The 14,157-nt window shown below is 43.4% G+C and overlaps 1 protein-coding gene across 1 annotated transcript; it reads right to left on the bottom strand.

The window, feature by feature from the left end:
* Window positions 1-450: 450 nt before the first annotated feature.
* Window positions 451-13,084, bottom strand: CHMP1B (charged multivesicular body protein 1B). Its single transcript, XM_053373173.1, has 8 exons — window positions 12,939-13,084; window positions 6,622-6,719; window positions 5,636-5,782; window positions 5,249-5,317; window positions 5,040-5,147; window positions 3,268-3,311; window positions 2,420-2,492; window positions 451-1,120 (listed from the first exon to the last, which is right to left on the bottom strand). Exons 1-8 carry the CDS (start codon window positions 12,952-12,954, stop codon window positions 1,076-1,078), a joined length of 600 nt encoding a protein of 199 aa, XP_053229148.1. The 5' UTR covers window positions 12,955-13,084; the 3' UTR covers window positions 451-1,075.
* Between the last annotated feature and the right edge of the window lie 1,073 nt (window positions 13,085-14,157).

Raw genomic sequence — 14,157 nt, forward strand, 5'->3', positions numbered from 1 at the left:
ATTTTTAGTAGTTGTTTTCAGCCAACCCAGGAACTTTTTAGTTAATTATGATAGAAGGAAGATACATCAAAATGGTGGGCACTGTGGACATCTATGATTTGAACAGAAGATGACACCCAAGGCTTGTAAATCCTAGCAAAACTGAAGCATCCAGGATATTCACATTTTAAATGCAGGCTTTTTAACTGCCTTTTTAAGAAGCTGCCATTGGTTTTAAGCTCAGCTGTGAAACAAGATTGAGCAAGAATTTTGAGTATGCACTTTATCTATGCAAGTTCATTTCCACTTTTGAGACATCCGCTGTCCCACCCCCCCGACAGAAGAATATAAAATACAATTTTGCCACAATGTAAGATGACATTTCAGCTAGCATTTTAATTAGTTATTTAAGAAGCATTCCTGAAATTTCTGGGAGAGTGTAATATATACAGTATATAATCTAGGCAGGAGTGTTTAAAAATATAGTTTATTCCTTCGGTTCTCAAGTGATGATGCTAATGATTCCAGCTACAAGGACAGCATAACAACTATCATTTTGTTGTGTTACTACAGTTAAGCTTGTTCCATAAGTAAGCTTGTTCTGCAACACCATGGAAAGATTATCCAGGGATGTTTAAACAGTACACAAACACACAAACAAATATATCATTCTGTCACACTGGTCTTTCCCCGCAGATATTGATGGACTCCCCACTTTTGCGGGGGGGAGAGACATTATTTATAATTTAAAACCCTGCTACATAACTTAAAATCATATATGTTAAAAGGTGCTACTCTATTTCCGGATTGATAATCCGATGTGACACTTGGCAAAATTCAATCTGTGTCTTGGAAAAAGTATCTGCAAAAATATAACCCTTGACTTAAAAAATGCTTAAAACTAGAAAATACACTGAAGTTCATATCACCATTGGGTTAACACATTTTTAAAAGCACAGTAGGACAAAAAGAGAAGCGCCCATTAAGTATATCTAACTGGAAATATTAGAGATGGAGACCTTATGTCAGGCTGTGATTTATGCACACAGAATGCTTTGGAAGCAAATGCAGAAGATAGCAGTTCCAACTCTTCCCGTTACACTTGATCACGAAGGCGCGCCAGTCTCTGTGAGAGCTCATCCTGCAGAATTCAGACCAACCAACAAAAGGCATTCATTAATGCACTACTTAAGGGACAAAGACTTAACTTTCTAGAAGAACAGCAGCCAGACCAAAGAGAGACTGAGCTCTGCTAGGCTTGAAGATCTACATCTAAATGATAAAACTATGGGTAACTACCCTCTTATGCCTGATCAACTCAAGGGAAGCGCTGGGAAATAATTACATAATTCAATTCAAACCTGGAAATGGCAAGAGAGAGCTGCAGAGTCCTCATGGCTCGCGAGACCTTCCATGGAGCCCAAAAAGGACATCAGTGAGGGTGGAGGAAGCCCTGAAGAGACTGGTGGTGCAGTGGGGCTTTGTTTATGCTGCTCAGCTTCCCTGCCTAACAGCTGATGTGCATGGTAGCACAGCAACAGCTTTTACACTTCTCCTCCAGCCTCCTCCCGACCCCAGGGTGTCAATTCTAATTGTGGATATTTTTGGATGCAGTATTTTTGGTGTGGGCTGAAGCAAGAGTGGCAGAGAAGGTGCTCCCCATTTTATGCGATTTCACTTATGCACATGGGGCCCCAGAACGTAACCCCTGCGTAAGTGGGGGAGTTGCCTGTACTAACTCCTTCTAAGCTCTGTATAGGCTTATAAACACAGTGCAAGAGGAATGGGAAGGAACAGGAAAACAAGCAAACTCTGAACCTGAAAGGGCATGAAGAGCAGTAAGGCTGCTTCTTCTTAGCTCGCTTGTCCCGTTATGAGATCTAGCCAAACTATGAGCTGGCAATAGTTAGTTCATGTACATCTAAAATAGCTTTCTCCAACCTCCACATGTTTTGGGATTACACCTGGACTAACATATGCTGATGGGAGTTTAGAGTCCAAAACATTAGGCGAGCACCAGTTTATGGAAGGTTGGTCTAAATGCTCCAACTGAAGAGACAATCTTACATGCTATTAAGGCAGGGGTGGGACACTTTTCCTTATGGGCATCCTTCCCGAAGCCACATCAGTGGTGGGCAGAGCCAGAGGCCTGATGGAGCAACAGGTGAGACACTTTGCACACAGGCTACATTCCGGGCCCACAAGAGCAAAGGGCTTACACACACCCCTCTCCACCCAGGCAAGCAAGAAGCATCACTACAGTTCAAGCATACATTCCAGCCAAGCCAATGCACTTAAGGAAGGTGTGGAGGAGGACTGATAATGGGTGTCCTGAGGACCAGATGGAGAAGCCCCAAAAGGCTGCACTTGGTCCCTGGGCCTTAGGTTCCCCACTCCTGGGATAAGGAAGAAACACCAAGCAAGCAAAAAGAGGGTTTACCTGTTCCGCTGATGCAACACTTGTGCCAACAGAGCCTGTCTGTCCCTGAGGTAGTTCCATATTCAGGTCAAGGCTAGAGTTCAGAAGAAGAGAAACCAATATACAAGAAGTTATTCTGATAGTAGCCCCCACACCTCAGGTGCACTTATTGCCACAAGCTGAAAGCATCCCAGCTGTGCTCACTTCTATCTCCAGTCCTCAACATGTAATATGCCAATTAATAACAGAGTAGCAGGTATAAGAGATCAGCTTTATGAAATATCTGCACCACTGAAGGGGTGCATTAATCCTCTGCTGTCCTCATATTTGTTACTCTTCTGCCCCTTCACTTTTGCCCTCTTCTATCTTTGCAGTGTTCGAGATGGAGACTATGCCACTTCTGTGTAATTTTGTATGTGGTATACCACTTTGCTGTTTTTTTAATTAAAAGTGAAGCCTAGAAATAATTAAATGAATGAATGAATGAATGAATAGTGCCTAGCACTGTTGCTACTAAATAGCATTATTAGAGAGTTCCAAGTTTTTTCTTACTCGTGTTATTTCAGAGAGGTCCAACATGTAGTTTTCTATCATTCTGGTCTCATAGTGATCTCTCAGTCAAAGTAAGGATACTGTACTTGACATTATATATCTATCATCTATCTATCTCCCTCCAGGTAAAGGTGGAAATAGTCATGTTTTTTCCTGAGAGAACAGCGCTATACTATCATTGCAACGTATTCAGTTAACATTATGCTTCCTGGATCAGAGGAAAGGCAGCATTTATTGCTATCTCAAGCGCATTAAAACTTTATTAAGCACTGCCATTAGAATACTCGGTGTTTCAGTCTTCAAATGTTTACACTCACCCAGCTTCATCTGCCATTTCCTGCAGAAGCAGGTCCACTTGGTTCTAAAAAATGAGGACCAAATCAGTTTTACCATTCTAACAGACATGGAATCCAGCGTAATAGAAAAGATCACATGCGGTTTTTTGAACCTGTGAATACCACCAGAGGGAGCTAACACATTCACAAAGCAAATCTGGCCTCTCAAAATGCAGCTTCTTAAAAAGCAATTAAAACTACAGTGGTACCTTGGGATTCGAACGGGATCCATTCCGGAGCCCCGATCGCATCCCGAAGTGAACGTAACCAGTGTCTGCACATCTGCACATCACGTTTTGGCGCTTCTGTGCATGCGTGTGGTGAAACCCAGAAGTAACGCGCTCCGTTACTTCCGGGTCGCCGCAGAGCGCAACCTGAAAATGCTTAACCCGAAGCATATTCATCCTGAGGTATGACTGTAGTGTTATCTGCACACGCCTATGCCTATTTATTGGGGGGTAAACCTTACTGAACTCAGCAAATCTTACTTCCAAAAAACCATTCATAGGATTGTGCTGCATTACACTCAAGCCTATTTTTTATTTGTTTTTATTCATCATTTAGTGATGCTATCACTACATTTGCATGTATAGTTTGTAGCTTAAAGGTGCTGCTGCTGAGACTACTATCACCACTATTACTACTAATATTAATTTTATTATTTATACCCTGCCCATCTGCCTGGGTTTCCCCAGCCACTATGAATGGCTTACAGCACATATAAAACATAGTAAAATATCAAACATTAAAAACTCCCCGATACTGGGGCTGCCTTCAAATGTCTTCTAAAAGTTATGTAGCTCTTTATCTCAATGACATCTGAAGGGAGGGCATTCCACAGGGATGGTGCCACTACCAAGAAGGCCTTCAGCATTCTACTAAAACAGTTAGTGGTATCTCGGGATACGAACGGGATCCGTTCCAAAGCCCCGTTCACATCCTGAATGGAACCTAAGACACGACGGTGCATCTGCGCGTGTCGCATTTTGCCGCTTCCGTGCATGACATCATTTTGAGCATCTGAGTATGCGCGAACAGCAAAATCCGGAAATAACGCACTCCTTTACTTCTGGGTTGCCGTGGAGCGCAACCCGAAAGCGCTCAACCTGATGCACATTCAACTCGAGGTATGACTGTACTAATTTTTCCTACTTTAAAAAAAACAACACATACACAACCAATAATTAATACTGACAAAGTTCCTAGTGTAGATGCACTAATGGTTTTCTAACTTTCTGTCTTCAAGGAGAACCTTCCATATTGACTCATCTGCAGAGGAACCCTGCTTATTGTAGAGGAATCAGAGAAATATTCTAGGCTGCACATCTTCCGGGCCTTGCCATCATCCAAAACATATTGGCAGCAGGCCACTGCAAAAAATCAGAGGAGGTGGACAAGCTGCTGCTCAGGAGAGTTTCCAAGCTCTTCCTGATTTCTTCATTAAATAATCGCTGAGAAGCACTTGAGGAGGCCCAGTGAAAAACCACTGTAGTATTATTATTATTATTATTATTATTATTATTATTATTATTATTATTATTATTATTATTATTATTTTGTCAGCAGAATAAATGGAGTAAACTTGACTCCATTCTCTAGCTGAGTCAGAGAAGGTCCAGCTGTAAGGGCAGAGTCTATTTAGCCCAGCCATATTTTTCTCTGAAAGTCTCTCTCTCATATTAGTCAAGAAAGCACCCAGGGGCAGCTGGATAGGACTGCTAATGGCAAGTTATACCTGCTTCAATATTACTTACTTGTGGTGTTGTTAGTGTAGTGGTATTACTCATTGTGTCTTCCATCTGTGCCGTCTGAACATCTAAGGTTTCAAACTGCTGCTCAAATTTGTCCATCAAGGCAGATATCTGCACATAAGCAAATGATGTCAAGCCAGGAGCACAAATGATGTCAAGCCAGGAACAAAAGGAAATATCTTAAGACTCAACTTCTGAATTTATTTGTTTACCTTTTCCAAGTTCATACTTTTCAACGTAGCATCCATCGATTTAACTACTCCAGCCATTGACTTTGTTACCTAGGAGAACAACGTATATAGTAACCACATTTTTTAAATTTCTTATTTGAAACTTTGGGCAACTATAGCCCAAAATAAACTAACATGACATGAAATTGCACAACACTAGCCATTGTTACAATAGTTAGCTGCTTCTTCAGGAGATTCAAATAGACCACATTTCTATTTAACACAGCATTTGAAATTCTACAGGGTTTTACCTACTTAGCAGCAAAAGGTCTGTGGACTTGCCTTGTACAAACCATCTTACGAAAACGTACATAGTGCAAGTTTTTTGGAAACTTGTGTTTCTTGCTAAAACATGATAAAGCTGATTACCTTGCCCATTGTTACTGCTGTTTGAACTCTTGCCGCTACAGCATCAACCCGAGCACTCATCCGCAAGAAGTTGATGGCTTGATTCTTCTGCCGGATTGCATTTTCTGCATGTATTCTTGCCACTTCAGTATTGCCTTTCTGAATTGCCTTTTATTTAAACAAAGAGAAGCAGAACACAGCTTTTCAACTAATTAAGAAATGCACCCTAATAAATCTTAGCTTTCAGACCTAGACCGTCACCGTCAGATTCCGGTACACACATGGCAATAAGGAGGATGATGGCATATGATTACTATTACACTTATTTCCTTGGGTACCAGTGCTCTCATTGTCTAAAAAAAATACAGGAAGAAGGCCAGCACTCTACATTAACAACACCAAACTGGCAGGTCCCTCAGGAGAGCTTATCGAAGCTTTGCAAATTGCTGGCAGACACATACCAATAGTCCAACTAAAGATCAAATCAGATGATCTGCTACAGATGGGATAACATCACTACCCATCACTACCCACTCTCCTGGACACACACACTGGATTCTGAATGAGGAGCTGGTACTGTATGGATAGGTATGAAAACTGACACTGTAGATTTAATGGCTTTTCGGCCAGTAAATTTACTGCTGGGTAAGGTTCAATAATTCCCCCACCTGAAAAAGGAAAAAAGGGGGATGGGGAAAGGGAAAAAAGAAAAGAGAAGAAAATCCACTTTGAAAATGGCTGCTTTAGAGTCCAAGGATTCATGTTCAACCATTATGTACATGTGTTGGGGGATGGAGATATTCTGTTAATCAGTTTGCAATAAATTAATGTTTTATTTTTAGTTTCTAATGCAAACATATTGCAGTAAGCAACTGTGCCATCACCAATGATGTGTATAAACAGTGCAAACTTTTATTTATAACTTCCTACTGTCACAGCGAAAGATCGTGCTCACACACTATCAAACAGTATATATGGGGAACTTCCAATATAATTTCATGTCTCACCTTCTTAATTTTGGCTTTTTCAACCTTTTCTTCTTTATCACACTTTTTGGCATTTCTGTTAAGTTCTTTGGCAGCGAACTTCAAGTTAAAAAGATGCTCTTAAATTTAAGTTAAGGATGATGTTCTCAGTTAACAAGTAATATAAATGTTGACAGTATGAAGATGGTCTCGTTGAAGTTTTAAAGCTATATCCATGGCATTGTACACAAAATTCTCTAAATTCAGTACTGGATTTGATAGTTCACTGCAGACAAGGCCATTATTAAAAAGATGGGCTCCAACACCCCAAACCCACCTAGAGGAAGTACTGACAACCTTGATCAATAAATTCATCTGCCCTTTACCAGTCAGCTATAGATTACACATAGTGCACTCCAAAAATCCATGCACCTTGTCTACTTTCTTCAGGGGTGGGCAAGCTGAAGCAATTAAGCAACTGAGATAAGCAACTGCTTGTGACATCTCCAGCCCAGGCTCTGTTGTAGCAGCATTAGATTCAAACCAAATCCCAGTAATTGTAATCAGCAATTATTTAAAAATCTACATTTGATAGACAGATTCTTCTCCACAAAAAATGTCTCCTCACAACTATGAGTATCTCTGTTGATGCAATGGCATCAGAGAAGAAGATCTGTTCAGCTCTGCCACTGCCATTTCATTGGTCCTTCAACCAGGTACCATGATACAGACAAAGCCAACCCAAGTATCTTGTGATTTAAATTCCAGCCATTTCCCAGCTGTTTGGACAGTCTAAAACTCCTTATTATATAAAGTTCCTGGATCTCTCTAAGAGGGAGGGGGGACCTGTTCTTTAGTATATCCTGACTATCAGCCTTCTGATAGTCTTGGGGAGGGACACAGTAGAAATATCAGCTCTTCCAGTAATGAGGCAGGCAACAAAAAATAAGAGCAACAATAACTCTCTAAAATCTATGTAGTGTCCACCTACAGGCACCCAACAACAGGATGGGCTGGGGTCAATAAAAGAAAAAGTTGGTTGCATCATTGCAAGAATCCTGCCTATATCAACTGGCCACATAAACTGTGATTGATCCCACAGAGAAGGCATTGCATTGGACACATCAGCTGGAGTTGCAACAACAGTGGTATCTATGGCGCTATGGAGCCAAGCAACTTTATCCTCAATGTGCCATGCAAAGTGCTCACAACTTTCTGCCAAGTGTTCCAGAAGTCCAGCCATCATCCCTGTTACAACTAGTCTCCAGACCACCCAAAATGATTTGGCTGGCTGGCTCTTGGAGAACACAATGGAAGCAGCAAATTACCGTATTTTTTGCTCTATGAGACTCACTTTTTCCCTCCTAAAAAGTAAGGGGAAATGTGTGTGCGTCTTATGGAGTGAATGCAGGCTGCGCAGCTATCCCAGAAGCCAGAACAGCAAGAGGGATCGCTGCTTTCACTGCGCAGTGATCCCTCTTGCTGTTCTGGCTTCTGGGATTCAGAATATTTTTTTTCTTGTTTTCCTCCTCCAAAAACTAGGTGCATCTTGTGGTCTGGTGCGTCTTATAGAGCGAAAAATAAGGTAGTTCTCCTTCACTGCCCTCAGTGCTGCTTGGTATGCAGTAGTGTCCGATTTGGAGTGAGTTTTCAGCCACCAACACTGCAGTTGTCTTCAAGTCTGCTTCACTAACTACAGATCCTTAGTAAACTCTGCAGCTCCTTGGTAAGCAGGGAAGACTCTGCAGGACCAGAGACGAACCTTGGGAGTGTTTGTGTTGATAACCCTCCTCATCTCATTATCCCATGACAGCAGGTACTTGACAGTATCACTAGCTCTGGCTTCTGGAAAATCCTCTAGAGCAGTCAGGAACCTACCAGGTTCATTTATCCTCTGGGTTGGACCATCTGTATAAGTTATCACTCCTGCAGAGTGGGACTGCTGCCAAAAGTCCAAACTTCTCTAGGATGCAATCTGACAGTGACAATAATAACAACAACAATAGTAGTAAATTTTTATTTATACCCCACCCTCCCCAGCCAAGACCAGGCTCAGGGCGGCTAACAACCAATAATAAAAACAAGTTGATTAAAATACAATTTAAAAAGATTAAAATACAACATTAAAACATTAGGATGCAGCCTCTTCACAGGAGGAGAAAGGAAAAAGGAAGAGGGGGAGGGAATCAAACTGATTCTAAGCCAAAGGCCAGGTGGAACAACTCTGTCTTACAGACCGTGCAGAAAGAAATCAGATCCCGCAGGGCCCTGGTCTCATGAGACAGAGCGTTCCACCAGGCCGGAGCCAGTGTTGAAAAGGCCCTGGCTCTGGTTGAGGCTAATCTAACTTCCTTAGGGCCCGGGACCTCTAGGGTGTTGCTATTTAGGGACCTTAAGGTCCTCCGTGGGGCATACCAGGAGAGACGATCCCATAGGTACGAGGGTCCTAGGCTGTGAAGGGCTTTAAAGGTCAAAACCAGCACCTTAAATCTGACCCTGTACTCCACCGGGAGCCAGTGCAGCTGGTTAAGACAAGCCCTCCCTCCATATTCTGATAACCCCTCTTTCTCTACAAAGCCCTGTTCTATAGGTTGAGACCAAAGACCATCTGAGGCCGTCCCATGGTTCCCATGAAATCCTGAGCTGGCTCCGAGGCATTATCGAAGTGGGTAGTGAAGTCACCCAGGGCTAGAGTCCTGAGTCTATCCAAACCCACACTAGAGACCACCTCAGCTAGCTCAGTAAGGGAAGCTGTTGGGCAGCAAAGTGGAAAGTACATCAACAGTATCCCCAATCAGTCTCCATGACCCCATGCCACATGCAGGGTTCTCCAGTCCAGCTATTAAGCAGAGATGTTTCCTAGTAAAGGAAGGAGAACTTCTATAAACTATGACATCTTCTCCTCTCAGAGGCTCTGGTCCGAACTGGTGTTCCACAGGGTATCCAGCTGGGCAAAGCTGTGTCAGATCAGGCCCACCTAGCCCCGCAATACAGACTACACCAGCTATTCATTCATGTTAGGATGTTCAACATGGTCTTTTTATGCATTGGAGTAGCACTGAGAAACAACAACAACAGACCATTGAGCACACTGGATGAGCTTCCGAAGATATTCCTGATTACCCCTGCTCAGTCTCTCATCCAGAATTGATCAACATCCAGATCATCTAGAAGATCAACAGGGTCTTATTATGGGACAATAGTGCCTCTGAAAAAGAATGGGAACCATTTACAATATATCTGCAGAAACAACAGAAAGAAATGGTCTCGCTGGCAGGATTTAAATAAACGTTTACAATTTTAATTACAGAGAACAAGAAGTACAACAATGTGATAACATAATATTGTATAGAAACAGCAGAATGTATCATCTGACGTAATAAACCAGAAATGGTAGTTGAGGGAAGTCAACAGGGAGGGGGGAAATTGGAAGATGTATGTTTAGCAATGATATTGGATACTTGTTTTGAGAAAAGAAAATTTATAAAAATTATTTTTTAAAAGAACAAAAAAAACAGGGTCTTATTATGAATCAACAGCATTCAGAAACAACAGCAGACTAATATGCACACTGGACAAGCTTCAAGTGATACTACAGATGGGAAGCAGGCAACATAATGCAAGCTTCTCCAAGCGTCTTGCAGACCGACCTCTATACAACTATATCTATCTGTCCCTGCACCCACAGGAATACTTGAGATCTGTGTCCCTCCCAGACACACTTGTCAAGCACCCTCCCCTCCAGAAGCGCACACTGCTCCAGCCAAACATAGACTCACAGTACAGGCAGTAACAGGAAGCAAACAGTCTTACCAACAACACTAGTTAAATAATTTGTTCACCCAAATCTCTTTTGGGAAACAAACAAACTCCCCACCCAGTCTCTCACCCAGGGTACCAGCCCAACAGGACTGAATCAGTCTCACAATCTGAACAGTCCTGGGACCACTAACCAACCAGGTATGAGCATAAACTGCAGCCACACCTCATAGAGCCATACTACACATTACCCCAGCATAAAACCAATCAGACTTGTTGGTGCTCTTGCCCTTGCCTCAACTCGAAGTGACTACCCCTTTGCTGTCATTTCCTACAGCTTAAAAGGACTCACAGAAACACATCAATAGTGTGCTTCTTTCCACACATATAGAGTGGAGCCTACTGGTCTGGACTCCTAAGAAACAGTCAAAAAAGGGTAGGACACACCCTATAGTGACAGACATTCCATTATGGGCAACCTGGTGGGGGGGGGGGGAAGGGGAACGAGGAGGAGGAGGAAAGGAGACGAGGGTGGGGGAAAGAGATAAATTTATGTCCATTTACTTGACTGTACAAGATTTTTAAACACATGGATGAAAACTGTATTTGCTGCTAAAAGATAACAAAGAAAACACTACGGTCTCCTACTTGTTGCCTTACTAGTCCTGGGCTAAGCAGAGCAACATATCTTAAGATGAGATATTTGAGCCCAACATCTAAGACTGTGTGGCCTAATTTTGGGGGAGGGGGGAGAGGAGAAGAGGGGACCCCTGCAAATGAATGGTATAGACTCACAGATCCCAAGCCCTAATTTGAGAAGGACTACTGTGGTGGGGAAAATCCTAGAAGGAAATTGTATCGCTCCTGTTTATTTTAGCAAGCACAAGAGGGGTAACCATGCTAATCTATGACAAGAACAGGGAGAAGGAGCACACTGAGAGAAGTCTTTAAGGCACTGCTAGAACCTAATGGCTTGTGGCAGAAACTTCCATGAACTAGACATTGTAAATTATATGTCATCCACACTTCACAGAGACACATACAGCCATAAAGTAACACAAAGCACAGAAGGTTATACTACCACCAATTACACTTGTGTATGGACAGTGCAGTGGGACCTAAGCTCCCAAACGCCTTGGGAGCCGAACGTTTCAGCTCCTGAATGAACGAAAACCGGAAGTAATTGTTCCAGTTCTTGAACATTCTTTGGAAGCCGAACATGACTGCAGGAAGCTGCTGCAGCCAATCAGAAGCCGTCCCTTGGTTCCCAAACTGTTTCGGAAATCAAACAGACTCCAGGAATGGATTAAGTTTGGGAACCAAGGTTTCACTGTACAATTACATTGTATATGCTGCAGGGTGTTTTGAAAAAAGAAAGGCCACCTTTCATGTTTTCTTCACCCGCTACTGTATGCAATTATTTTCTCTGTACTCATTCATGTAAGAATACCTTCAGATCTGCTTCTACAGATGCACAAATTGGTGCATCTATGAAAGCCAACGTTGCAATAAACCTGCAATCAGCTTTTATGGTACCACCACAGATACTTTCTTTTGCCTTAGGAAGTAGTGCTATTAAACCATAGTGGTGTACAGGTTGAAGCACTGGATCAGGGCTGGGTTCAAAGTACAATTCAGCCACAAAGCAGTAGCTTAGGGCCAGTTTAGCCCCCACCCCCACAAAGCATCTTACCACACAGGCAAAGGTGTGTGGGAGGAAGAGTACCAGTGTGGTGCAGTGATTAATAAAATCATCTAAAGGAAAAGGGGAGAAAATTGTCAGACTAGGACCTGGGAGACCAGGGATCAGATGCCTACTCTGCCATGAAACGCCCCAGGTGGTCTTGGGCCAACCACTGCCTCTCTGGTTAACCTACCTCACAGGTTTGTTGTGAGGATTTTTTTAAAAAATGGGGAGGGCAACCAAAAGCTTCTTGGACGAAAAATGATATAATAAATAAATTTCTTTCCGCAGGGCCTGTAAGACAGAGTTGTTCCACCTGGCCCTTGGCTTAGAATCAGTTTTATTCCCTTCCCCTCTTCCTTTTTCCTTTCTCCTCCTGTGAAGAGGCTGCATCCTAATGTTTTAATGTTGTGTTTTAATCTTTTTAAATTGTATTTTAATCAATTTGTTTTTATTATTGGTTGTTAGCCACCCTGAGCCCGGTCTTGGCTGGGGAGGGCGGGGTATAAATAAATTATTATTATTACTATTATTATTATTATTATTATTATTATTATTATTAAATAAAACAAGTATGCAAAAAGTGCAATAACACCCCCCACCCTCTCTATTATTGTAAACAGAGCAGTACACCTCCCAGGAGGGGTTTTTGGGGAAGGGGTTAGCGCCCTGTCCCTCAGCTGTCGCTCCCGAAGGGAAACACCAAGGTGGGAAAGGTCTGCTCCGAAGCTCCGCCCACCCATAGAACACCCGAAGCCCACCAATCGAGAGCTCCCTCTGCCGTCCGGGTGGTTCCAATAGCCACGCCCTTCGCCCCTGTCTACCGCAGCGGGGGAGGGGCTCCCGTTGCCCCCCCAGGCTCCATTCCGGAGATCCCACTCCCCCCGCCTCCTCCCTCCAGCGTTACCAAGGATACTCTCCATGTTGGACATGGCGGCGCTTCAGGGCCGGCAAAAGTGGGAGGCAGGTGAGCTCCGGTTCGATGGCGTCTGCTGCTTCTTTAAAATCCCGGCTTGTTTGTGTTCCGTGTTGAGTGTTTTTTTTCCCCCTCTTCCTCCTTTCGGGAATCCACTTCCTACTTCCTCCTCCTCCCGTCAGCATCCTGTCACGTGGTCCGGGTCAGTGTCAGGGCTGCAGAAAAGACGGGGGGGAAAGGGAGGGTACTGAAACTGCGCGTGCGTACAGAGCCCTGGCCAATGAGAGCGCAGCCTTCACTCTGAGGGGAGTAGAAAGGAGGGCGACGGGAGGAGCTTTTCCTGCAGCCTAATGGGTACTAGTACTGGGTGGTGACGTCACGGCCCTGCGAGTAAGGCGGGGGCGCCTGTCAGTGCTCGCTTTGGGATTTTGAAGCACTGCCCCCTACAGGGAAGCAGAGGCAACTGACTGGCGCTGATCGCTCGCTCACGTGTCAGCTCCAATTTGTAGTGTAGTTTTTTGGAACGCGCAGTGATTCTTGAGGATGGAATGGAGAGAGCAAACATGCTTCTAAATCTTCAATAAGGATTTGTTACTCTTCCATCCTTTCTCCCGAATGAGCCCAAGGCATCAAGTATTAAAGAAGAAAAACAATGCAATTAAAAATTAAACAAAAAGTTCAGTGGATACAGTCAGTGCTTTTTTCAAAAAAACATGTTTAGGGGTACTCTCATTTTGACTCAAGAAAACCACCATTTTATAGTTCAGATGGGGGAGGGGAATACAGTAAACGGACAAAAGTACAGAGATTCACAAAATGTTTAGGGGTATGTGTACCCCTGTGGTTCCCCCCCCCCGAAAAAAGCACTGGGTACAACATGAGACTCTTAATCTCACGGTTGTAGGTTCGAGCTTCACACTGGGCAAAAAAATCCAACATTGCAGGAAGTTGGAGCAGATGATGCCTTGTCCCTTCCAATCCTACTATTCTATGATTCTGTGTCTAAAAACATTTAAAACAGGAACAACAAAAAACAACAAACCCACCATTCACAACTTTCAGGTTCAGGACTGCCAGCTTGGCCCCACAACCATGGCTGCCTGGGGCTGTGGGTGCCATTCAACGTGCATGGCCCTGGAACTGAAATATGTGGGTGCCCGGCCCCCTTCATGGGAAATTTCATGGGTGCTTGGGCACCCAGGGCATCAGGGTGTTGGCA

Source organism: Podarcis raffonei, chromosome Z (genome assembly GCF_027172205.1).
Source record: "Podarcis raffonei isolate rPodRaf1 chromosome Z, rPodRaf1.pri, whole genome shotgun sequence".
Classification (NCBI taxonomy): Eukaryota; Metazoa; Chordata; class Lepidosauria; order Squamata; family Lacertidae; genus Podarcis; species Podarcis raffonei.

Excerpts from the sequence above, each read along its gene's own strand:
- CHMP1B (XM_053373173.1), bottom strand. Across the intron at positions 5,783-6,621 it reads AAAAAGCCAAAATTAAGAAG|GCAATTCAGAAAGGCAATAC; the intron begins GTGAGACATGAA and ends TTTAAATAAAAG. Across the intron at positions 1,121-2,419 it reads GTGTTGCATCAGCGGAACAG|GATGAGCTCTCACAGAGACT; the intron begins GTAAACCCTCTT and ends TGAATTCTGCAG.